The 24,772-nt window shown below is 45.5% G+C and overlaps 2 protein-coding genes across 2 annotated transcripts in view; one reads left to right on the top strand and one right to left on the bottom strand.

Moving 5' to 3' along the window:
* LONP2 (lon peptidase 2, peroxisomal) overlaps window positions 1-408 on the bottom strand; it is a 100,576-nt gene extending 100,168 nt beyond the window's left edge. The window contains 2 exon segments of the mRNA XM_034638963.1: window positions 51-232; window positions 234-408. Of these exon segments, the coding sequence (XP_034494854.1) occupies window positions 51-232; window positions 234-284 (233 nt within the window). The 5' untranslated portion in view covers window positions 285-408.
* Window positions 1-24,772, top strand: part of ABCC11 (ATP binding cassette subfamily C member 11) — a 69,786-nt gene that overhangs the window by 2,347 nt on the left and 42,667 nt on the right. Inside the window, exons 2-11 of the mRNA XM_034638965.1 lie at window positions 7,063-7,205; window positions 8,511-8,647; window positions 11,231-11,389; window positions 12,563-12,710; window positions 13,396-13,629; window positions 17,632-17,805; window positions 18,632-18,779; window positions 18,936-19,084; window positions 20,372-20,479; window positions 23,942-24,202. Of these exons, the coding sequence (XP_034494856.1) occupies window positions 7,107-7,205; window positions 8,511-8,647; window positions 11,231-11,389; window positions 12,563-12,710; window positions 13,396-13,629; window positions 17,632-17,805; window positions 18,632-18,779; window positions 18,936-19,084; window positions 20,372-20,479; window positions 23,942-24,202 (1,617 nt within the window). The 5' untranslated portion in view covers window positions 7,063-7,106. The remainder of the gene's footprint in view (window positions 1-7,062; window positions 7,206-8,510; window positions 8,648-11,230; window positions 11,390-12,562; window positions 12,711-13,395; window positions 13,630-17,631; window positions 17,806-18,631; window positions 18,780-18,935; window positions 19,085-20,371; window positions 20,480-23,941; window positions 24,203-24,772) is intronic.

The following is a 24,772-nucleotide window of genomic DNA, read 5'->3' as shown; positions in this document are numbered from 1 at the left end:
GAGGAGGCCGCGCCGCCCGCCGCCGCCGCCGCGGGGGCCGCCCGGCCTACCTGTGCAGCGGCGGCAGGTCCTGCGCGTCGCTGGCCGGGTCGGGCGTGTTGGGGATCACCCCCAGGATGGTGCTCTGCAGCGACGTGCCCTTAAGCAGGCGGCTCCGCACCAGCTGCAGGTTGCGGGCCGAGTCTACGCTGGTGCGCATGGTGGAGCCAGGCAGCAGCACGCCCTCGTTGGTTGAGCAGCAGCGGGAGGCGTCTGGGGATCTGGATGGGGCTCACCGACGACATGGCGACAGCTGTTCGCGCTAGGAGGCGTCGAAGCCAGCAGGACCCACAGCTCTGCGCGACCTCGACAGCCCGGACTAAAGCTCCCAGCCGCGCGCCGGCGCGCCGCCGCTTCCGGCTCCGCACTACGGCCCGCCCCCGGGCTCAAACCCCGCAGCTTCGCGCTGCCCCCTCGCGGAGCGGCTCGGCAGTCAGTGCGCGAGGGCGGGCAGGCAGGCGCACTCCAGCCCTGCGCGACCTTCGCCCTCCGCGAGGCTTGCTCTAACATTTTCTCCTGAGGCTCAGCGGCAGGACTGTCCCCTGGAGAGAGGATCATGTTTAAATGTTTTTAACTTTCCATCCGAATTGATTTTAGATTTACAAAAATGTTGCCAAAAAAAAAAAAAGTTCAATTGAAAACCAGAAATTAACATCACCGTTATCTAACCTAAAGACCTTGCCCAAATTTTGCCAGTTTTCTCCCTAATGTCCTTTTTTTCTGGTCCAGGATCCCATTCCCATTTTATATTTAGTTGTGACGTCTCCTCAATTATATACATACATATATATATACACACATATCTGTGTACTTTTAAAGAGCATTGTTCCGTTATTTTGTAGAATGTCCCTCAATTTGGGTTTATCTGATGTTTTCTTGGGATCAACATTATACATTTTTGGCGGAAAGACTATAAAAAAGAGATGTGGCCTTCTTCCTGGTACGTGATGGTTGAAATGTATTATTAATGGTAATTTTGACCTTGATTACTTGATAAAGGAGTTATCTGTCAGGTTTCCCTACTGTAAGTTAGTATATTTCTTTTTATAAGTAATACATATATTGTAGGGAGTTAATATTACATTTATTAATTGGAATTCTATAAGAAAAAGCTGCACATTTCCCTTGTTTATTTACTTAATTCTTTTTATGCTACTAAGGGTTCATGGATTTTTTTTTATGGGCTATAACCCACTAGTATCATGTATTTCATCACTTGAATTGTTTTAGATTTGGCCATTAGGAGCTTCTTCACATTGGGATTTGACTTGGGTTTGGCTATAGGTTGAAAATGGAAAATTTTCCCTATGAAGTCGAGCAATGCTCTCAGAATCCTAGAGGGAACTGAAGTCCATTCCAATCAACAAGCATTCACTGAGGGATTGCTAAGTACAAGGACCCGGGCTAATTGTGGAGAGATAAAGCATATAACATAAGGCAAGCTCCTACCCTTGTGTAGCTCTTGGGTCGGGGGGGAGCCCTGTAGATGGCTGAGTCTGATACAGGGCAGGTAGAACTGTGTTTCTGTGTGTGCTGCAGATAAGGGAGAGGAGAAAGCAGGCATACAAGCAGGTGTACAAGGCCATGGTAGAGACAGAAATGCAAGTGGGGCCTGGTGGTTCGGCTGAGATAGGAGAAGTGGCAGGGTCAGGTAGTAGAGGGCTGTGTAAGAGGTAAAAAATGGGGTAAGCAGTCTAGGAAGAAGTCAGGGTTTTACTCTAAGCCTGATGCAAGCCATTGGCAGTTTCAAGGTGCAGAATAACTTTGCTGGTTTGTGTTTTCAAGAGACCATTTTGGCTGCTATTTGGAGAATGCAATGTGATGATTTAAGGTCAGAAGCAGGGAAGCTAGTGATGAAGTGGTGACAGTTGTCCAGGCAAGAGATAATGAGGACTTAGACCGGAAGCTATGATTGTAACTTCAACAGAATATGCTGATGGATTGGACATGATGAATGAAGGAAAAACAGTTGTCAAGGCTATCTCCTAGACTGGGGCCCCAGCCACTGGGCCTAGAGAGAAGTCGAGCTGAAGGTCCTGGATAGAGTAAGTAAGCTCTGGACCATTTCTCTGGGTATGCATTATGTACCCTACCCTGTGGTAGACTCTGGGGAGATATAAAGATAAAAAAAGATTGGCCCAGGTCCAGAAGAGCTTACCTTTTTATCAAGTCCTCTCTAAGGGCAAGATGGAGAGGCCCAATTTTTTGAGGTTCCTTGTGTTTAATAAAGAAATTTGAAAAAACATCCTATAGAACTTGTTGATATATATTTGGAACACTTACGTAGAATGCTTTTAACCTACACACTTATACTCCTGCCCCCATAACAGCAATAACAACAAACAAAATTTATATTCTATGCACATAATAATTGCTGGATTCATTTTTTTAAATACAAATTCACACTGCACTAAGGAAGCTGTGCTGTGGGAATGGATCCATGTTTAAATTGCTTGCTTGATGAACACCTTCGTTTAATCCTGTGACTGTATGTCTATGACGGGATATGTCAGCTGACCTGGGAAAGCATTAAAAATCTAAAGTTGAGGTCCTCAGTGACCATGTGGATTTCCTGGCTCCTTTTTTGACAAAGTCTGCATCTATATCATTTATTTATCCTTCAAATATTTATTAAGCATCTACTGTGTGCCTAGCACTATTCTAGATTCACAGATTCATCGATGAGCAAGACAAACAAGGTCCCTGGTTTCAAAGAGCTGATATTCTAGTGAGGTAGGCAGAAAATGAAGAAGCCAAGAAAGAAAGAAATGGCAATTTGAGAAAGTGGTAAGTAAAGCAAATAAAGCAGGAGAAGGCGATAGAAAGAGGAGCGCAATGTTCACTAGGGTGGTCTGGGAAGGTTACTCCCAGGAGGTGGTGTTTGAGCTGAGACCTGAATGCTGAGAACGGACCAGCTCCATGAGGAGCTGGAAGGAGAATGTTTTTGGCAGAGATTCGGACTAGCACAAAAATCAAGGTGGGGAGGAGCTTCCCAGTTTCTCGAACAGAGGAGAAGGCCAGGCATTGGGATGTGGGGATTCAGCAGTCAGGAAGATGCCAGTGATGGCCTCCAGAAGCTATTGGAAGTAGCAAAAGGAAATGAACATCAGAGCAGGGAAAGTTGACGAGCACAGGGTGTGAACGGACTGGAAGGGAGAGTTATAGGAATAAGGTCTAATCATCTTCACGTCTTTGGAGCCTGGATTGCAGGTGTCTCTGCCCCTTGCCCTGGGTACTTTCCTTACCCTCTGGTGCACCTTCTGGCCTTAGACCCTACATCCTGCTGGATAAGGGGTTAGCACAACGAGGAAGTAAGTCAGCTCCTCCGGATAGCCTGTGCCACACATTACCTTGCTCCAGTGGCCCTCCTCCTGTTCCCAGATTGTTTGGTCATATGCAAATGGCTCATGCCTAAACCAAGTTTATAATCATGACTTTTCCCCCTCAGGAATGGGGAGCACACAGGGCTGGAAGCGTCTGTTTCCTGTCTGTTTTATTCCCGTCACGTCCTAGTCTTGTACCCTCACCGCGGGGATGGTCTCGCCACTAATCAGAGTGAATAAACTTGCACTCTGGTTCTTCCCAAGAGGAAGTTGGGAGGCCAGGGAATTTCGCAAGGACTGCCAAAGGAAGTTCTGGAGGGAATCCCCCTGGCCAGTCGAGGAAGCAGAGGTGGGCATTATCGATGGGAAGGTGGCCCACACTAACGTGTGACTGAGTTGCAGTTGTGTTGAAATGAGCAATCCGTGTTCTGCAAACATATCTCCATTATACATGCTTACATTTTCTTCATTTCCATTTGGTTTACTTTTCCCTGTTATTAGTTTCTTGGACAATTGCCGTATGAAAATGGGTCACACCTTTGAAACTCTCACTGCATCTCTCCGAAGGTGTGTAAAGGTTGGCATATCAGACTAGAGCTGAAAGGTGAGAGAAAATCCAATATCTTTATTTGGTTTCTAAGAAGATGGTCGTTTTCATGAGCTCTACTTGCTGGTTAATGAAGGAACGTAAGTGTTCTGGCTTACCATTGTAAGCTCTTGTTTAATCCAGTCATTTAGATAACCAGTCATTTAAATAGTTCCTTTAAGTTACTCTCAGTAAAGGATCAGTCTCAGAGCTGTCCCCTGGCAGAAGAAGAGTCAGGGTCCCGGGCACAGGGTCCTCTGCTCCTTGGCTTTTCCAACTGATGTCTTTCGTCCACCTGTCACTGCCTGCCCTGCTGTCATTGAAGGGTCTGGAGTAATACGTTTTGGCTTGCTTGTGGCCTGGTGGTGTTCCCAGGGTTGCCTGGCCTCTGTGGGCCCTCTACTCCACTCCTAAGACCTTTCCATGACTCTCATTTATTTACAGTGTGGTTAGCCCACCAGGCCGCCTCAGCAAGGCCCTCACCCAGACTTTCGGCTAATTCTTGTTCCCCTCTGAACCAAGGGAGCCAGGAAAGCTCCCACCCAGGTACAGCCAGCACTAACTTGGGAGTGAATTGGAAAAAGCTGTCCCTGGTGGGAGAAGGATTTAGCAAAAGACACCATGTTTTCCAGATGGATCCGCTGTGGTCTGCTGGAGCCTATTCATACTGGCTCAGGAGAACAAACCACATTTCAGGAGTTCTGAGAGCCCAGTCGTTAAACACAAACATTATTAAAATTAAATTACATAAACTTGCAATTAACTATGTTATATCAAAGACAAAGGTAATACTCAAATGTATCACTTCCTAGTTATTTTACTGCATTTTACTACTATTTACATTTTGAAATCATTTTTATCTATTGCATCCGTAGGGTGGAAATACAGTAGAATGATGTATCGCCGTGTCTGTCTTCCCAACTTCGTATTCATGATCGTGTGGGTAGCTTGAAATCAGCTGCTGTGGGAATATTTACACCACAAGAAAAAAAAGATATTAAAAAGGCTTATAAAGCAGGGCTGTTTTAATATTTTGTTGATTGTCTAGGCTGAAGAAATGCATGCAGGAAATGCTAATAGGGCAGATTAAATCTACAAGTGTGTGGCCCCTAAAGCCATTACATGGGGAAAAGCAGAAGAAAAATGGGGAAGTATTGCTTCAGTATTTGCAAACTATTCAGGTCATTGATAAATGAGTGAAGATCCAACCAAGAGACATCTTTGATGTTTTCTTTTCCTCTTACTTATTAAGGTAAAGCAAAAGGTCAAGCAGCATTCATGTTGGAACTACATTCATTCTCCAATTGCAATACTAGGTTAGTTAGAGATGCAAACATCTGTCAGCACACCAGTGAGGCAGCTGCTTGCCAGGTACATGACTTGCAATCTAGAGTTTGTTGGCTTCCGCTCCCTGCCCCTGCCATTCCCTCCACCAGAAACCTTTGTGAAGTGAATAAACTGTACTGGAGGATACTGTGGTCCTAGCCCCAGGGAATGCTATTGAGTTACGCCAATTTTACTTTAATGTGTCTGTGTCCTGGACCGGTTCATGGCAGCCAAAAAGCTCGTTTCTTCCCGGAGTCTTAAACAAAGAGTGCGTAACATTCTCTCTCTTCTTTTCCACCATCCCTGACAGATTCGTTTCTTTTTTTTTTTTTTAATTTTTACTTCAATTCAATTTAATTAACATATACTGTATGATTAGTGTCAGACGTCGTATTCAGTTATTCATCAGGTGCTTACAACACGCAGTGCTCATTCTATCAAGTGCCCTCCTTAATGCCCATCCCCCTTTTACCCCCTCTCCCCTCCCTCCACCCCTCCAGTAACCCTCAGTTTGTTTCCTAGAGTTAGGAGTCGCTTATGGTTTGCCTCCCTCTCTGTTTTCATCTTATTTTATTTTTCCTTCCCTTCCCCTATGTTGATCTGTTTTGTTTCTTAAATTCCACATATGAGTGAGATCATATGGTATTTGTCTTTCTCTGACTGACTTATTTTGCTTGCACTTCTACCATCGCGTGGTGAGTAAACCTCATGGCATGATGCCCTGGCTGGGGAGTCTGTCTTGCATGCTTTACAGCAGAATTCCAGAAACAAACGAGTCCACCAGTTGCGGTTGTGATTTGCTGAAAGGAAGTGGGATGGGAGGAAATGGGAGAAAGGCATTTGGAGAATCTTCTCCCAAGACTGGTTAGTCTGCAAGTCTATTTACATGAAGCACAATCCAGTATATGAACGCCAAGAGCTAGATTCGAACACCAGGACTGATTACAGAATACGTGGGACCTGGTGCAAAATGAAAATGTGGGCTCCTTGTTCAAAATTAGTAAGAATTTCAAGATGGTGACAGCAGGGCCTTAACCAAGCCTGGACCTTCCTTAATACGAGGCACTGGTCATACCCCATGATGCTGGCCACGTTGTAGACTCTCTTTTCCCATTCTTTCAGAATATTCCTAATTCTCATCCCCTCTCCCAACCCAGGCACATGGATATTTTAGGAATGAGTCACATATTCAGAAAGGCAAAAATGAAAAGCATTTTAATACATTTTTAAAATACCTTGGATTATTTAAGACTCCTAAAGTGTGTCCAGCTCGACTCTCTGAGTCTGTGAAAACGAAGAGTCAGAGTCAATAGCAAAATTGCATTCCTTTCATGTATTTATCCATCCATTTATCATGTACTCACTGAGCACCTGCTATCCTCCTAGCACTGTCCCAGGCTCCAAGGATTCAATAGTGAACCAAATAGACATGTCCCTGTCCTTGTGAGGCGCTCTATTTAGAGCAAGAAATGAACTCTAAACAAATAATGACTCACACAAATATGTAGTTACAGACTGGGATAAGAGAAGAAGCATGGTTTTATGAGCAGGCCTGGCTCAAGGTTATAGGGTTGAGATTGGGTGGTTAGAGAAGTTTTCCCCAGGTGATCTTGAGCTGAGGCCCGAGTAGATGTTTAAAAAGAAGGAGGCAAGCCCATCCCAGGCAGAGGGAAGAGCAGGAGCTGGGACAGTGGCCTGTGTGACCCTGGCCCAGTCCCTGCAGGGGATGTCCCCCTCTCCTGACTGCTCAGGATGAGTCTAAGCTGCTCTTACCTGCTGTCTTTTCAGGTTCTCTGATTTTGGGAAACGAAGGATTGGCAAGACAGCTGAAAATGACCAGGAGGAGGCTATACTGGGTCCCCAGATCTTCCAGTGGACTCGGGAATCTCGGCTTGGACATGAGCAATGACACGGTTTCAGGGCTTAGCTACGTAAGTAGGTCTCCTTTGCATTAAAATACCAGGTAACTAAATTGACAGGGTATTCTCAGTGGTCACAAATTAGATCAGAAAATTTTGTCCCCTGTTATTTAAACTTGATTTCTTTTAAGGGATCTCAAGCTTCTGCAATTAGATGAATCATAATCCCTGGTCATGACACACCCTCATGGTCTATCTATCTATCTAAGCATCTATCGATCATCTATTATCTATTTTATATATGTATTTACTTATAATAATACAATAAGCTCCTGTAAACCCATCACCAACTCACCAGCTTGAACCTTGACAATCACATCCAGCTATTGGACCTCCCCTCACTTCACTACCCAACTTCCCTACCTGAAGTAACCACTCTCCGAATCTTTTCTCATCAATTCCTTACTATGCTTTTAAGATAGTATTATCTATTCTATATGAAGTCCTAAAGATAATATTTGTTAAAAATTTTAGTTGTTTCCCACTTTATCAAAAGGGTCACATGTAATGTTTGGGGGTTACTTTCTTACTTATTGATTTCTTTTTAGGAGGTTTACCCCAGAGGGTGACTTGGTCTCACATTCTGCGGGTGACTAACTATAGCTCCCTTTATTCTTGTCTAAAGTGTGTATCACAGGTAAAAACCTAGGGAGGTGGAGTGGCCTGCCCAGAGTCACCTCGTGAATGTAGGCAAAACCAAGGCTGGGACCCAGTTGTCCTGACTCTTGGCCCACTGCTTATTCCCTACCCAGCAACATTTCTTTTATTTATTTTTTAATTGAGGTACCATTGACATAAAGCTTATTAATTTCAGGTGTATGGCATAATGATTCAATATTTGTTTAGGGTCTGAAAGAGTTATTACAACATAACATCCAACGCCTCATGTAATTATAAATTTTTTTCTTGTGGTGGGAAATTTTAAGATCTACTCTTAGCAGCTTTCAAACCTACGGTGCAGTGTTATTAACTATAGTCACCATGTTGTACGTTACCGCCACATGACATTTATTTTATAACTGGAATTTGTACCTTTTGCCCCCCTTTGCCCATTTCGCCCAAACCCCGCCCCCACCTCTGGCAACCATCAATCCGTTCTCTGAGCGCTCCATGATTGTCGTGTTTTGGTTCCACATATAAGTGAGATCATACAGTGCTTGTCCTTCTCTGTCTGATTCTAGCAGCCTTTCTTTAGGAAGCTGGAGGTGGGAAGATCCATTGTCCTTGGGTGGCTGCTTTAACACTCCAGAACACTCCAGAATAGTATATATGAGATTGGTCGGGAAACTGATGCTCTTTCGGTTTTTCTTCCCCAAGAATACTTACGCTCTAGGAGATGGCCCCTGGAGCCAGCACGTGAGGAAGCCTGAGGAACCAGAGATAGCGACAGTCCTCCCTTGGGGGAAGTACGATGTTGCCTGGAGAACCATGATTCCCTTCCGTCCCAAGCCAAGGTGAGTTCTGAGGGGGAGGTGGAGGGCAGTACCCTTTAGGGCAACGCTCCTCAGACCTTAACACTTAGACCCTTCCCAAAGATGTCTCTACATGTCTCCACACAGTCATGTCACCCACCACAGCCAAATACCTCCAGAGCAGCCTGAGGCACATCAGAGAGGCAGAGTCAGCTCATTCACTCACTCATCTGTCCATCCATCCATTTGTCCATCCATCTGTCCATCCATCCATCCATCCATCCATCCATCCAACAGGGATTCATTGAGCACCTACATTGCGAGGCACTGTCCTAGACCTCCAGGAAACAGCGGCAAGCAAGACAGACATGATTCTTGCCCATTATGGACCACACATTGGGGAGAAAGACAATAAGCAAGTAAACTCCTAAAGAAACATGGTTATAAGCTGCTCGAAGATGGCATTATGAAGAAGTGTGGGGGTGTTGAGGAACAATGGAATAGCGATAACTTAGTAGGTTCTTGGTACTTAGGCTGTGTCCTGGAGGATAAACAAGATTTTACGAGGCCAGAGTAAAGGAAGAATGGTCTGGGCAGAGGGAACAGCATGTGCAAAGACTCGACCCTGAGGTGGAAAGAACACAACATGATGTGTCCAGGAATTGAGGAGGCCAGTGTCAGTGGAGTCAAGTGTGATAAGGGATGTGGCATGAGACAAGACTGCAGAGGGACGCAAGTCTCCACAGGGCACATTAAGTTTGCTGGTCTTCATTCTAAGAGAAATGGGGGGCTGTTGAAAGGGCCTGAATGCTCTATGGTGTTACCCTTAAACAAGAGTTGAAAAAATTTGATGTATCCTTGTCCAGTAAGCCATCGTTGAAAATAACCTTCCCCCAATGTCTTTCTGACTCATGCACACTTGCTCTCAGGGGCCTGCACAGAATTCATTTATTCTTCAGGTAGGGACAGGACCTTAACGTTCTTCTAGGCTGATTCTTCAGTGTTTTGTCCCCAGGACTCCATTTTGTATGTACAATCCCCCCTTCTCTCTCACGTTTGCTAAGATTTTATCAACGAACCGTAGTTGTTTTCCTATTTTTAAAAAATTTGAGCTCCCCTCTCTGCTGGCTACATTGTTCCCCAGGATTGCTCTCATCTCCACTGAGAACAGAGAACCTGGGTACTTAGTGGGCCTGGGTAACCTCACCCAGAGGAACACTGGGTGTAGCAGCAGCAGCTCACAGACACGAGCCCTTTCTCTGCAATCACACATGGCCCCACATATCTGGTGATACCTGGTACAGATCCCCGTCCTCCCTTCAGTCCCTCTTCTCTCCAGCTTCTGGGCAAAGGTGTGGCCAGCCTTGCCCAGAACGCACAGCTGGGGGGCCCGGTGGGCAGCAAGGAGGGGAAGGGCCACCGAGTGGGGAAGAGCCCAGAGTCCAAAACAAAACAAAAACCTCCCAGGCATTTGGCACTTTTGTCTTCTCATCATTCTCTCCAAGTCTTCTTTTTAATGGAATCTTCTTCAGATTGAAACACGCAGCCTTAAAGGCAACTTTGAAAAAAGAGTAGAAGTTATACACAATGCCAGCACCCTCGTCCAATTATTATTTCTGAATTTGTGAATCGTTTCCAGGGGTGTGACCTTATCATTCTTACTTATTACTTTTTATTCCATTTTTATTGTTTTTATGAAAATTACATAAGCAAAATATAGAAAACATGAAACAGTGAGAATCTCTTTTCCTGTACTTTTACCAATTCTAATCCCTTTGTCAAAGTCAACCGCTATTAAACTTGATATAAATGTATCTATATGTACATATACAAATGTGTACTTATAAAAACATAAATGCACATATACATATAATATGTATGTAAATGTCTATATACATATATAAATGTGTGTATACATATGTAAATGTGTATATATAATTGTTAATAGTGGTTGACTTTATATATACAGTTTTGTTTGCCTTCTCTCATTTCTTCCTTTTTTTTATATAAGTAAAAATATACTGAATTTCTTGACCTGCAAGTGGCTTTTTTTTTCTTGCTTACTATGCTTAGAGCTCTTTCCATATTCTACATAGAGATCAACTTTATTTTTGGACACTTCCGCATTGTTTTCCGTATACCCTACTTCTTTTCTTTCTTTTTAAGTCATTCCCCTATTGACGGGTATTTTTGTTGTTTCTGTTTTTTAATTATCACACAGAGTAATAAAAAAAAAACACCCATACTGTTTTATATATCCAGATGGCCACACTGTGGTTTTTACATAGTATATAATTTATTCCTGCAAAATCTTGCTCTTGGCTTAATTTTCTGTCTTTAGAGCCTATGTCATAAAGGCAACTACAGGGGCTCCTGGGTGGTTCAGTGGGTTAAATGTCTGCCTTCAGCTCAGGTCATGATCCCAGGGTCCTGGGATCAAGCCCTGAGCCTGGGGTCAGGCTCCATGCTCAGCAGGGAGTCTGCTTCTCCCTCTCCCTCTGCCCCTCCCCCTGCTCGTGTTCTCTCTGGCGTTGTCTCTCTCTCATGTGCTCGCTCTCTCAGATAAATAAAGAAGATCTTTAAAAAAAACAAGGGCAACTACATGATCTATGACTTCTCTGCTAGGTTTCCGGCCCCACAACCCCAGGATGACGCTGGCCTGTTGTCCTACCTCACGGTGTCATGGCTCACCCCACTCATGATCCTAGGGTTACAGAGACGCTTGGATGAGAGCACCATCCCCCAGCTGTCGGTACATGATGCCGCAGACAAAAATGCTAAAAGGTAAAGTCATATCGGGCAAGCCACCGATTGGTTCAAGGCCATGTCTTGCATGATTGGCGGCCAGAGATGCTAAAGAGTAGCAGGCAGGCCCATCTGTAGACACCCGAAGAATATTGGCTCTTCCTTGGTACCAAGAGGCCTCACTGCAGTTCACGAACCCCCTGAAATGGTATACTTATTTTATAAATATGGCTAGAAACTTGTGTCTGCAACAGGGATTTGTTATCTTTTATCAGATATGGGGCCCAGGACCCCAAGAAAGTTAGAAATTACTGCTTCTTGTCCCTTTTGCTTTTTCTTCTGGATCAGGCGGTTATCTGTGTCACTCAACATTAAATTTTGGGAGAAGGGATTAGTCTCCTAATCCTTAAGTCATCACTAACTAGCTGTGTGATTGAGTTTCCTGTACCACCCACCTCAGGAGGTAATATGAGGATTAAGTGGGGGGAGGGGAACGAATAAGTGATTTCAAGAGTTTTGTACTCACGTTCCTACCCGTAGCCACTTCATGAGAGACGCCAGGTAGAGACCGGCATTTTCCAAATGCGTTCCAGGAAATGATCATCCTGTAAGAACTTCCCTGGAAAGAGCATTCCTCGGTCAAGGGAGTTGTGAAATGTGGCCTGCTATTGCCACGTCTCAGAGATCCGTTTACAAAGCAAATTCGCGTACCGTAGGCACTGAGAAACCAGAAGCTGCTTCAACGTTGACCCATTGCTTCTCAGAATTATACAGTAAAAGAAAAAAAAGTTTTCAGGGAGCACCCACCTCTTGCATGGTGCCAGATGTTAAAATGAGTTGCAAGAAGCATATCAGATTTGTCATTTAAATGCAATGTGTGGACCTCCTTTGGATCTTGATTTGGGCAAACTAACTATAAAAACATGTTTTTGACATAATTAGAGAAATTCGAATACCAACCGGGTATCAAATGCCATCAAGGAATTTTTATTAATATATGTAATCAATATATTATGTTAATACATGTCAATTACCAGTTATTAATAATTAATAGCTATTAATTAATAACCATTGTATGTCACTGTAGTTTTTTTAAGTGGCCTTATCTGGAAGACACTCATACTGAAACATTTGCAGATGAAATACGTCTGGGATTTACTTGAAATACTCTATGCAAAGAGATTTCACTGGCTCAATTTTCCTCTTTTGAAGGCTCTGCCTCCTTTGGGAAGAAGAAGTCTCAAGACATGGGATTGAAAAAGCTTCAATGCTTCGAGTGATGACGAGATTTCAAAGAACAAGGGCTCTTTTCGATATATTTCTGGGCTGCCTCTTCTCTGTCTCGGGTGTGCTAGGGCCAGTAAGTGGCTAGCTGCATGAGGTTTGGGGGACTCTGGGCATGTTCAAGTTCATGCCTGGAGTTGGGGATTGTTGGTCTCTCAGCTGCCACTCCGATTCTGAAGAGCTTTTGGAGGCAGTAGAGCTGGCAGTAGTTCCGAGTGTTGAGTTCTGCACACGTTGCTCGGGTTCAAACCTTGGCCCTGCCACTTAAGTGCCGGGTGACTTTGGGCAATCTGTTTACCCTAGCTTCTTCAAGGAACCCATGACCCCTTAGTGGTAGACCTCATGGAAACCCTTGCGTACAAAACGGAGAGCATGACATTACCTTCCTCTCAGAGTGAATTTACATGAGATAAATATATAAAGCGCCTAGAACATATCCTGACTCGGTACAAGCTAGCTGCTTTGAGAAGTGGCTGAGCAGCTCTGGGAATGGAGGTGGCAGGAACTAGTGGTCTCCTCCATGTACCATGGTTGAGATGAATCAACTTGATTTCCTGTCCTCCAGGTCCCTGGCCCAAGATTCTAATTGCAGAGAGTTAAGTCTCATTGCCCCAGCTGGGGTCACATGCTCACCAGTTGGCCTCCAGGAGGGTGGGGCACTTTGACCATCCGGCCTAGACTGCATGTGATGGGACAGGTGCAAGTCTCTCCAGAAGAAAACTGGAGTACTGAATAATCCAAACTCCTGCTTCCTCCCCTAGATGCTGGTTATACCAAAGATCCTGGAATATTCTGAAGCACCATCAGGGAATATTGTCTATGGCGTGGGACTCTGCTTGGCCCTCTTTTTCACGGAGTGCATGAAGTCTCTGAGTTTGTGCTCCTGCTGGGTCTTAAACCAGCGCACAGGCGTCAGATTTCGTTCTGCTGTAGCCTCCTTTGCCTTTGAGAAGCTAATACAATTTAAGTCTCTAACACACATCACCACTGGAGAGGTAAGTGCCCGGGACTATATCGGAGGCCATACTTGCCTAGCCTTCTTCCAGACATCCCTGCCCTGGGGGCTGAGGGAGAGAGGAAATGGAGTTAGGAAAGAAAGGAAATAATTCCCAGGGTGAGTATGGATAATCATCAACAGTGCCTCTGAGGACGTGAGAGCAGGTCAACAGTAACCCAGGGAGAGGCCACTTGCATTCAGAGGCTTTGGACAAGATGGATTCATTCATTCAACACATCATTACTGAGGTCGACTCTGGGCCAGACCCTATGCTAGGCCCTGGGGATATAGCAATGAACAAAAAGACACAAACCCTCAGTAGAAGCATCTTGGAAAGTGCCTCCCTTCAGCCAGCCTGGGGAGGGGGGTATGGATGGGCAGCATAGCTCAGGGAAATCAAGGGAAAGGCAATTGTAGATCACCGCTCTGAGTGTTGATTCTTGTCTGCAAAAGAGGATTGCTTAGAGCTGCCTGGATGGTTATTGGTGTATCAGTTCCCTGCTCTTGATCCTTCTACCACATAACACAAATATACAAATGTTGACAGAGTTTGGAGAAAGATGCTCCAACTTATGACCATGGTCATGGGAGTATTGGAATTTTGTATATTTAATTTCACATTCCCTATTTTTCTATTGCTTACCAGTTGCCTTGAGGAGCATGGATTACTTTTATATTGAAACAGACATTTGAATTTTTGGAAAACGCAACACTGCTTTGACTCCTTACCCTCATACCAGACCCGTCTGTGATCTGGCGTCAGCGACTGTCCAACCTCACCTCCTCCCATCTCCTGTCCTCCAGCCCTAGGTTGGCTTCCTCCCTTCAGCCAGGCTAGGCTAAACTTCAGTCCACAAACACACCAGGCATTTCCACCTCCTGGCAATGTTGCTCCCATCACCCCACCCCTGCCCTTTTGTAATTCCATTCATCCTTCATGGATGTCCCCTCCTTCATGACAATATTGCTAAGGCCCACCATCCATCCTCAGTCCCCACCAAGCACAAACCTGGCTGCCCCACTAGCATGAGCTCCCTTTAAAGACACAAACCCTTTCAGATTCACCGCTCTATTCCTCAAAATGCCAACATTTGAATTACACAGGACAGATGTCCAAAAAAAAAAAATCTGCTAAATTAACCACTGCCATCAAGTGGGTGCTTTCTCTAAACTCAGTTGGTAGCCAACATGAGATATTTGTTATCATTGTTAACATTATTCTTCACCATTTTATTAGTCCTGTCACCTGAGGCAACTGTTCAGTCTCTCTGGAGCTGTGGAATAATAAGGCCGGCCTTACAGGATTGTTGTCTCACGGGATTAAATGAGTCAGTACATTTAAAGCGCATAGCAAGGGGACAGCGGTTCAGAAGCGTTAAATTGTATTGCTGATTTCTCTTAGGCCTCGAGCATGGGGGCTCCCTGTCGTTCTGCATTTGACTGAAGTTGGGATCCACGGCAGCCCTTCCCCCTGTTTATCTTAGGACAGTCATCGTAGTAATTATTAACTTCCACTAAGCCAGACCTTGTCCCCAAGGCTTTACTTTGTTAGCTCCGTCAGTGCTCTGACAACCTCCTTACGCGGTAGTTTCTGTTATTGTTCCCATGGCCCCAGAGGTAGAAACTGAGGCAAGGAAGGAGTAGGAACCCTATACAAAGGCATGTGACTGGTAAGCAGCAGAGCCTGGCAGCAGGGTCCAGGCTCTGAACCAGTGCACTTACCTGCCTTGCCAAGGAAACTTTCTGCACGGAGGCCTGCCCTGGTTCCTTTTCCCTGTGCCTCTGTCCCGAGCCCCTGCTGTGTGCAAGGCCAACTTTCCCCAAACATCTTCACAAACGGAAGACAAGATGGCCCACTTGGAAGTGGGGATGGGAGTAGCTGCTCACGTGAGAAGTCCTAGAGAGTTGCTTCCGTAAATTTTATTTTAAAATTTATTTTTAAAACACCTGCATACGTTCTCCTTGGAAGCAAAATAAAGTGGTATAGATGACTCCCCAGACCCCGTCACTTCCCTTATGCCTGGAGGTGACCACCATGATCAATTCAGTTTGTGTCCTTCTAGACTTTTTTAAAGTGTGTTTAGGTACACATGCAAGTCACCCATGGAAAACATATTGTACCTTGTGCCTGTGTCTTTACATAAATGATACGACATTTTACAGTGTTCTGCCACTTTGTTTTACTATTAGAAAATGCATGATATAATTTTTGGGGTGAGTTTTTACATCAAGGATGCTACACTGTTTGTGCTGTTTTGAAATTTTTCTTTCCTCCTCATTAGCTCTCAGCCTTCCATGTTAACACATACATATCTTCCTTGTTCCTTTTTAATGATGCTACATATAATTGTAGCATTTCCTCCCCCCAATTTTTATTGAGATATAATCGACATAAAATGTTGTATTATTCCAAGGTATACAAGGTAATGATTTAATCTGTCTTGCAAAATAATACTACCATAAGTTTAGTTACTATTCGTCACCCTTTCATAGTTATAATTCTTTGCCTGCAATGAGAAATTTTAAGGTCTACTGTTTAAGCAACTTTAAGATACACAATAAAATATTAACTATGGTCACCATACTTATTTATCTTATAGCTAAACGTTTTTACCTTTTGACCACCTTGACCCATTTCCCCCACCCACCTCAGAGCATTTTCAATGTGGCAAAATGAAGCATTTTATGTGCATTATCTCATCAGTTGTCACATCAGTGCTATGGAGTAGGTTGTATCATTATTCCCATTTTACTGATAAGGCAACTGAGGCACAGAGAGACTGGGGAATGTATCTTTGGTTCTACAGCTGCTCCATGAGAGGTCTGGGACATGAACTCTGACAGGTTGCTCCACGACCCAATATTATCTAATACTCCTTGGGTGGATGCTTTAATCTTTCCTCACCAATGCACATTTAGAATGTGTCCAGGGTTTTGCTGCTAATAAGTACAGCCGCGGTAAATGTCCTTGTATGTGCTTCCTCTCGCATGTGTGTTTCTCAACAGAGAAACGAAATAGCCAAGTCATGGGGTTTGTGCAATCATTAACTTTTAAAGATACTGTTCAACTCCCTTCCAAAGTGACTGTGCCAAGCCAGGCTCCCTCATACGCTTTAAATTTTTGTAAATGTTCAGCCTGGGGCACATCCTGGGAACTGGAAGGAGATCAGTTTAAAGTGAAAAAGAAATCACTTCTTAAGGCATTCAGGTTGGTCGTTCTAAAAGACATTCACAATTTGGGTCCTTAAACATTTTGTGATTTGCAATGTCAGCTTTTATATATCACAGAACTGGGCAGCATGTGTTAGGGAGCAAGGAAGTGGATAGAAGAGTCTATAGCAGAATAGAATAAGAAGGATAAAAAGACTTAGCTCCTGCCTAAAAAAAATTTAGCCATTAGTAGTAGTAGTAATAGTAGAAGGAATAGAATAGAATAAGATAGAAGACTAGAAGTAACTCTCTGGGGAATCTGGACATAAGAAGCAGTTGCAACAGTATAGGAAATAGAACTGTTATGGAGCACAGTCTACGTGCGGATACTTTATATTTCACTGACATCCTCACAACAACCGTACCAAGTGGGTATAATCATTCCAGCTTCGCAGGTGAAGAAGCTGAGGCTGAGAGTGCCATAGGAATGGACCCAGGGTCACACAGAGAGTAGGAGGAGAGCTGTGAACTTGGTGTTTTGTTTGTTTGTTTTTTAAGATTTTGTTTATTTATTTGAGAAAGAGAGAGAGATCACAGAGGCAGAGGGAGAGGGAGAAGCAGACTCACAGCAGAGCAGGGAGCCCGATGTGGGGCTCGACCCCAGGACCCTGAGATCGTGACCTGAGCTGAAGGCAGAAACTTAACCAACTGAGCCACCCAGGCACCCCATGAACTTGGTGTTTTTGTCTCTACCACGGTGCCTCTCAAGCCTTCCCGTCCCCTGCACGTGTAGCCCCTTCGAGGCACCTGAAGAGGTGTACCCGTGCCCACGGGCTTTGCTGTCTTACAGGCCATCAGCTTCTTCGCCAGCGACGTAAACTACCTGTTTGAAGGGGTGTACTATGGCCCGCTGATCTGGGTCATCTGTTCATTGCTGATTGCCTGCACTGTCACCTCCTACCTCATTCTTGGACCCACTGTGCTCTTCGCCACTCTTTGCTATTTCCTGATTCTACCAGTGGAGGTAATGTCTTTCTTTGCTACCCATTTGATGTTGGATATTCCCCAGAACTCCCGGGGCTCTGGAAGCTGGGGTGATTCTGAGTGGAAATATTGACTCCACTGTGGTTAAGTTGCAACTTCCATTTCTGCCTCAAGCTGTTCTCTGGCCACACCATTGGCCAAAGAAAGAAGAGGTGAATATAATGTACAAAAGTCCATCTCACAGATTTCTGTGAGGGATTATCTTCTTCACAGATTTTCCTTAGTAGATGTCCTGTATGTAAGGTTTTTGTTCCTTCTCTTCTACCCAGAACGTGGTAACGTAATAACCCAGATAGCATTTAACATTTGGCTGAGCACAGGATGAGGAGGGAAGGGAAGCAAATTTGCTGACCAAGGTTCAGGCGAAATAAAATTAGGCAAAACAGGAAGTGACTCTTGGATTATGTGTGCTCTGAATTATTGAAATCAAGTGTTTTCCTCCCTCAGCACAAGTATTCTGATCAAAAGGTGGTGTAACTATGGGTGGGGTTAGGGTGCCCAAAGGCAAAGAAGTCGTATTTGTGCTCAGTTGGACAAAGCCTGGCTTGGGACACAGGAGAGAAACACCCCCAGCATGTGTGAGACAGGTGCTCTCAGGCATGATGGAGAAGTTTCCGTTGTTAAGTCTTCAGCAGGACCCTAGAATTTAGAGTCACAATGGATTCCAACAGGCCAGGATTCAATCCGGGTATTCGATCCACATATGGATTTTACCTCTGGACATACTCCTAGTGGCCATGCTTACCAAGGGTGGGTGAACTCTCCCGCCCTTGTCAAAAGAAGCTCTTGCTGTATCTCGACCGCAGGTGTTCCTGATCAGAAAGATTGTTAAGATACACAATCGCACATCTGAGGTCAGCGACCAGCGCATCCGTGTGACCAGTGAAGTTCTCACCTGCATTAAGCTGATTAAAATGTATGCATGGGAGAAACCATTTGAAAAAATAATTCAAGGTACAGAAAATCTGGTTTTCTGCTCAGAGCCTTGGGGTGTCATGGTGAGGCAAGCCTCTCACCTTTTGGGGAGTTCTTTCATGCTCTGGGAGTTGTTCGGTACTCTGGAGAGCGTTCTTATGGTTAATTTCAGGGCATTTGCTCTTTATCTCTCAGACCTGAGAAGGAAGGAAAAGCAACTACTGGAGACGTCTGGCATCATCCAGAGCCTGACCACTGCGTCCTTGTTTATAGCCCCCACGGTGGCCACCACGGTGACGTTCCTCACCCACACGTGTTTACAACGGAAACTCACGGTCTCAGTGGCAAGTGCTTGGGGTGCTTAGTTCCCCCCCAAATTGAGAGGGAGTTTTTCTTTTGTGTCTTTTCCTAGACCACGTTCCTCAAAGATCTGAAGGTTTTGCAAATGGATAATAGATGTTGATTTGGATTTTCCAAACTTTTGGGATGCTCAAACTTTCTTCTGTCTCCATCTGTCGGACAAACTGACATCCCTTGGATAGCAACTGTGGGACGGAGGGATGACAAAGTCAGCTGGGGATATAGGGGAGGCGAAACGCGGAGTTAAAGCCCTGACGGTTCTGATACACGCCTTGAGGTTGAGAATCCTAAATTAAGGCGTTTGTTCGAACCCAAAATAGGGCCCTGAAAATATCCTTTAAATAAAAGCTAGAGCTTTTTCTGCCTTCTCTTTGTGGTCTGACCCTGGCCCAGAAAAGCAGCAGCTGCCTTTTAGGGGTAGAATCCCAGTTCTCTGAGGAAAAAAGTCAGGGGGCTGCTTTGGGAGAGGTTGGAATCCGGATGGGTTTGGGGCAGGACACTGCACCCGAAGCACGAGGGTCTGCAGCCAACGGCTCGTTTGTGCTCCAGACAGCGTGGCCCAGGCACGCACCAGAGAAGCGCCCTGAAGGCTTGAGGGTGGACGCAGGGGCTTTTATAGGAGAAACTCTCAGCAGGAGTTTAGGGTCGCACTGCACTCACACCGTGAAGGATGAAGAAGGGAGTGGAGGTGGGGCATGGATTGGAAAGTCTCCAAGGTACTTAGGTCACATTCTGAGATCCTGAGAGCCGAAGGTGGTCTGCTGTAGCCAGGAAATGTCTACAGGAGAGAGTGAGGCACGGATTGGGCTTGAAGTGCAGGGACATTTGGAATATTAGAAAAGAGTAGAGTATCTAAGGCAAGGAAGACCGAATACGATCCTAAGAGCGATAATAGTATCAAGCTCTGTTGACAGTAGACAGAGCTCTCTCATGTGTACTTTCTCGGTGTTTCCCTGTACCTTATTCCCGTATCCACTTGATGATTTTGACACTATGCCAATGGGAATACTCAGCTTAATGGGGGAGGGGACTTGGCCAAAGTTGCTGAATCACCTGGTCGCTGAGCTACGACAGGAGCCAGGCCTACAGACATAGAGATGTTAGGACAAGTGCTCCTTCCCCACTCTTTCCAGTCTCCCCAAAATACTGGCTCAGTCCCTGGCACGGGAAGGTCTGCCTCTGTGGCTTCTGGCTCTGGGATGGGGGCCCCAGGGAGTGGAGAGAAAAGGACAGCTATGTGACCCTCACCACCTCCTCCCTTCTTTGCCCAGGCTTTCAGCGTGGTGGCCACCTTGATTCCCATGCGGCTGTCCGTGTTCTTTGTGCCCTTTGCAGTAAAAGGCCTCACGAACTCCAAGTCTGCAGCAGACAGGTTTAAGGTAAGTGGTCAGAGGACTGTTTGCACAGCTCTGTTTGGGTGTTCATTTGCCTTCGGTCAGCGTGATGTTGCTCCTGAATGTGACCCCAGGCCGAGGCAGACTCCAGCCTCCGTGGAGAGGGATTGGCCAACTCAGTGACCTCCTGTACCCAAGCTGGGGTGGGGGCTGGAAAGACAGATGACTCAGGCCCTGGGGAGATCTTAGGGGAGTCTCTACAAACCAGGTCTCAGACAGGAGGTCTGCAGACCCCGTGCAGGTTTGTATAGGGTTACCCTGATGGTTTTGCTTTAAAAAAAAAAAAAAAAAAGTCTTTGTTGCTTGCATGTAAAAACCTGGAAATTCTATATAAAAATCAGATTTCTGGATTTTACTGAATAACCAGAAGATCTGGGAACATCAGACCCACATTTTCCTGTGGCCACAAACATCTGGAGCTGAGGCAATGAGGCAGTGAGATATTTAGATGAGGCAGAGAGATATGGTTTGCTGCGGCCTCCGCTGTGCCCTACCGTAGCTCCAGCGCCAGGGCTGTTTTACCTACCATCTGTCGTCTTAGCAATGGTCTACTTGGCTTCTTTACATAGCTGGTGTTGCCCCTACAGCATCTGAGCTTAAAACCCCTCACCTAAACCAATTTATAAAGATATTTTATAGTCTTCTCACTTAAATGCCTGTAGTTCCCAACTTACTTATTTACTCATTTCTTCATTTATTCAAAAAATATTTATTGAGGGGCGCCTGGGTGGCTTGGTGGGTTAAGTGTTTGCCGTCGGCTTGGGTCATGATGCCAGAGTGCTGGGATCGAGCCCCACATTGGGCTTCCTGCTTGGTGGGGAGCCTGCTTCTCCCTCTCCCTCTGCTCCTCGCCCTGCTCCTTCTCTCTCTCTCTCTCTCTCTCACCCTCTCTCTAATAAATAAATAAAATCTTAAAAAAAATATTTATTAAACACCTACCACCTGCCAAGGACAGACTGAGAAGACAACTGTGAGCCTGACCAACAGGGTGCCGCTCTCAGGGAGTTACAATCTGGTATTAGAAACAGACAACTAGCCAGGAAATTAATGGTCAAAGAAGATAACATCAGATCACATGAAGAGCTAGGATGTCAGTAAATGGGCGATGTTCTAGAGAGTACGTGGGGGAGGCCTGGGGCAACTCTGGGTAGGCTGGACCCAGAAGGCCCCACTGTTAAGGTGATTTTTAATCTGAGTGGTGATAAGGAAGCATCAGGGATGGCAAGTGCAAAAGCCCTGGGGCTGGAACGCACTTCGCTTATCTGAGGAAGGACAAGACAGTCCATTACTTGTGAATAGCCCCAGGAGCTCCCTAGACTTCTCAATGGACCAGGGCTCTCTGCTGCCTTCTTCCTGTCCACTGGTACACCAGGCTCTCCCATCCTCCCCTCTGTGCCTGTTTTCACCTGCAGGGTGGGCAGGGGTGAGGAAGCTACAGAGTGGGCTCCGAAGGGTAGGGATGTTCGCTGAAGGGATGCCTGGAGGGATAGCTCGGAGGTTAGAGAGCTTTTGGCTAGGGATGGTGAGTTATGGTGGCAGAAGGGGGCAGGAAGGGTAACAGTGAGGGCAAAGATCTTGAACTTGGGGTTGTCTCCAGGGGCTGGAGCTGCGTGGCGTGGCCCTTTAGATGGGCCCTAGTTCTCCCGGTCCCCTCACTCATCAGGGCATCTTTAACTCCTCGTGCTTCAGCCACTGAAGTTTTCTTTTCTTTTCTTTTTAAAAAGATTCTATTTATTTATTTGACAGAGACAGCCAGCGAGAGAGGGAACACAGCAGGGGGAGTGGGAGAGGAAGAAGCAGGCTCCTAGGAGCTTGATGTGGGGCTCGATTCCAGAACAGCGGATCACGCCCTGAGCCAAAGGCAGATGTTTGACGACTGTGCCACCCAGGCACCCCCAGACACTGAAGTTTTCTGTCTGGCCCTGTAGGTGTTTGACCTTGAGACCCCTAGGCTGGAAGGGGCAGGAATGATCCCTTCTTCCTCCTTTGTGTCCCCTGGTGCTGTCACCCAGCTTCCAAATGCCCTTGGCTTTTGAACTCTGGGGTGCCAGCTTCAAAGGGCAGAGAGAAGAGAGCCATGAGCCCTCAGGGAGGACCCCTCCTTGCAGGCGACCACAGTTAGGAAGTGAGCTGGCTGCTGGAGCTGCGGAGGCCTGCACACTGGGGTTCTAGAGAAGGCCCAAGTGGACACTATCAGCAAGGGTCTCCAGACCATTTTTCTTTTGTGCTGTTTGTTAAAAACAACAAGTGAAAAGCACTGAATGGCATAAACAAAATTAGAGATTGAGAATACACTTAGAACATTTAGGGGTAAGAGGACCCCCCATTTCTTTTCCCTATAAATCCGTTTATCAGCATTTATTAATATCCAGATGTGTGCTTGTCATACGGACTCATTAAGCCAGTGTATCACTCAAAATTTATCTAACAAAATTACAAAATATATGATAACAATTTAAGCAAGGGAATGAAAATTTTGGGACAGTGGTTACCCAGTGGGGAGGGCATGGAGGGTTTGGCATGAGGAGGGAGGGCATGAGATGAGGAAGAACCCCATAGATAGGTAAAAGTTATGGATTTGGGGTTCAGTGGTGGGCTTATGGGTATTCACTGTTATTAAAATGACTAAACAAGAAAATGCCCAGCTAACTAAACAAAATAAAGGGACCCATGCAATTCCCAATGAAGACTCTCTGTCTTGACTCAAATGTTAAAATTAACCCAACTCAATATACCTACGTTTCAATTTAAAAAAGAGACCACCTTTTTTCTTTTGAAAATAGCTTTTTGTTTATCTTTGCAAAATCCCGTGTGCTCATTGTTAAAGGTTCAGCCAGTGCAAAAAGTTACAGAGAATAAAAATCGCTCAACATTCACTACCTAGAGATAAAAACCATTGTCCAAAATGTCAAGAAGTATCTTTCTAGATCTCTTTCTAAGCAAATCTCCAGGGAGAGACGTGTGCCTATAGTTTGACTGCAGTGAGATCATTCTTCCCACCCCCTCTTTTAATGCGAGCACTCATGTACGTTTCCCGGCCAAGGAGATGGAGACACAGAGAGGAGTGACCTGCTCGTGGTCACACTTTGAAGTTTTCCCACACGGGTTTTCCCACTGTGTGTTACATGGGGAGACCTTTTTACTTTGAATAGTTATAAATGAAATTTAATTAGAAAAGTGGCACGTCCATCTGATGATTCCACAGTGTTGTCACCCATGTAAAATGAAACAGAAAAGAACGGAGCGGGCAGTATGCAGATATCAAAGAGTGGCCCAGTGGTCCAAAATTTGGAAAACCCTGATCGAGAATTCCCCCCAGCAGAACTTAGCTCCCTCTGTTTCTTAGGAGTTTGTGAACCAGACCGATAGGCCAGCAAAATGGGCACACATTTCTAATTAGACTAAAGAACTGAATCCCTCCTTCCTCCTTTCTTTTTGTCTGTACAGAAATTTTTCCTCCAGGAGAGCCCTGTTTTGTATGTCCAGGCATTGAAAGATCCCAGCAAAGCAGTGGTTCTGGAAGAGGCCACCTTGTCATGGCGACGGACCTTCCCTGGGATTGTCTATGGAGCTGTGGAGCTGGAGAAGAACGGGCACGCTCCCAAGGGGTGGACCGGGGTTCAGCCAGCTCCAGGAGCCCTCGGGCCAGAGGACACAATGCGCAGCCTAGCCCCAGCATTGCACAAGTTAAACCTCGTGGTGTCAAAGGTAGCCTTAGCCAGGCTGTGCGGGCAGGCTGGCTGCCAGACTTCCAGGGCCCGAGGCTCGAGCTTCCTGGCACTGCACTGTTTCCCTGGCTAAAAACTGCTGTCTCTAAATCCCTCTTTTAAATACAAATTGTTCACAGAGGGCAAGCACAGGAAGAAGTTTTTCATACTTCAGTGGGAATCAACTAATCATCCAGAAGGTTTTTTTGTTTGTTTGTTTGTTTGTTTGTTGTAATAACAAGACCCAGAATAGTGTGTTATATGCTGGGAGACAAGGGGAAGGAGACTAACATTTACTAAGTTGCTAGTATGTGCCAATCTGATTGTTCTGTGAACTCACGTTGCCTGGCTGCTTCTTTGACTAACATTTGCAAGGGCAAGCCAACCTTGGCGGCCAACCTTGTTCCAGTCTCATGACCTATGCCCCTGCTGCTCGCACAGCCTGGAACTGTCAGATCTTCCTGTGTTTGGCTCCTTCTTCTCGTTCAGGTCTCAGCTGCAATGACAGCTGCTTTAAGAAGCCTTTGCTGGCCAAGCCATCTAAAATTGCTTTGGTTCATAGTAGCCACTG

Source organism: Ailuropoda melanoleuca, chromosome 12 (genome assembly GCF_002007445.2).
Source record: "Ailuropoda melanoleuca isolate Jingjing chromosome 12, ASM200744v2, whole genome shotgun sequence".
NCBI lineage: Eukaryota > Metazoa > Chordata > Mammalia > Carnivora > Ursidae > Ailuropoda > Ailuropoda melanoleuca.
This window is presented reverse-complemented; position numbering and strand designations above follow the sequence as displayed.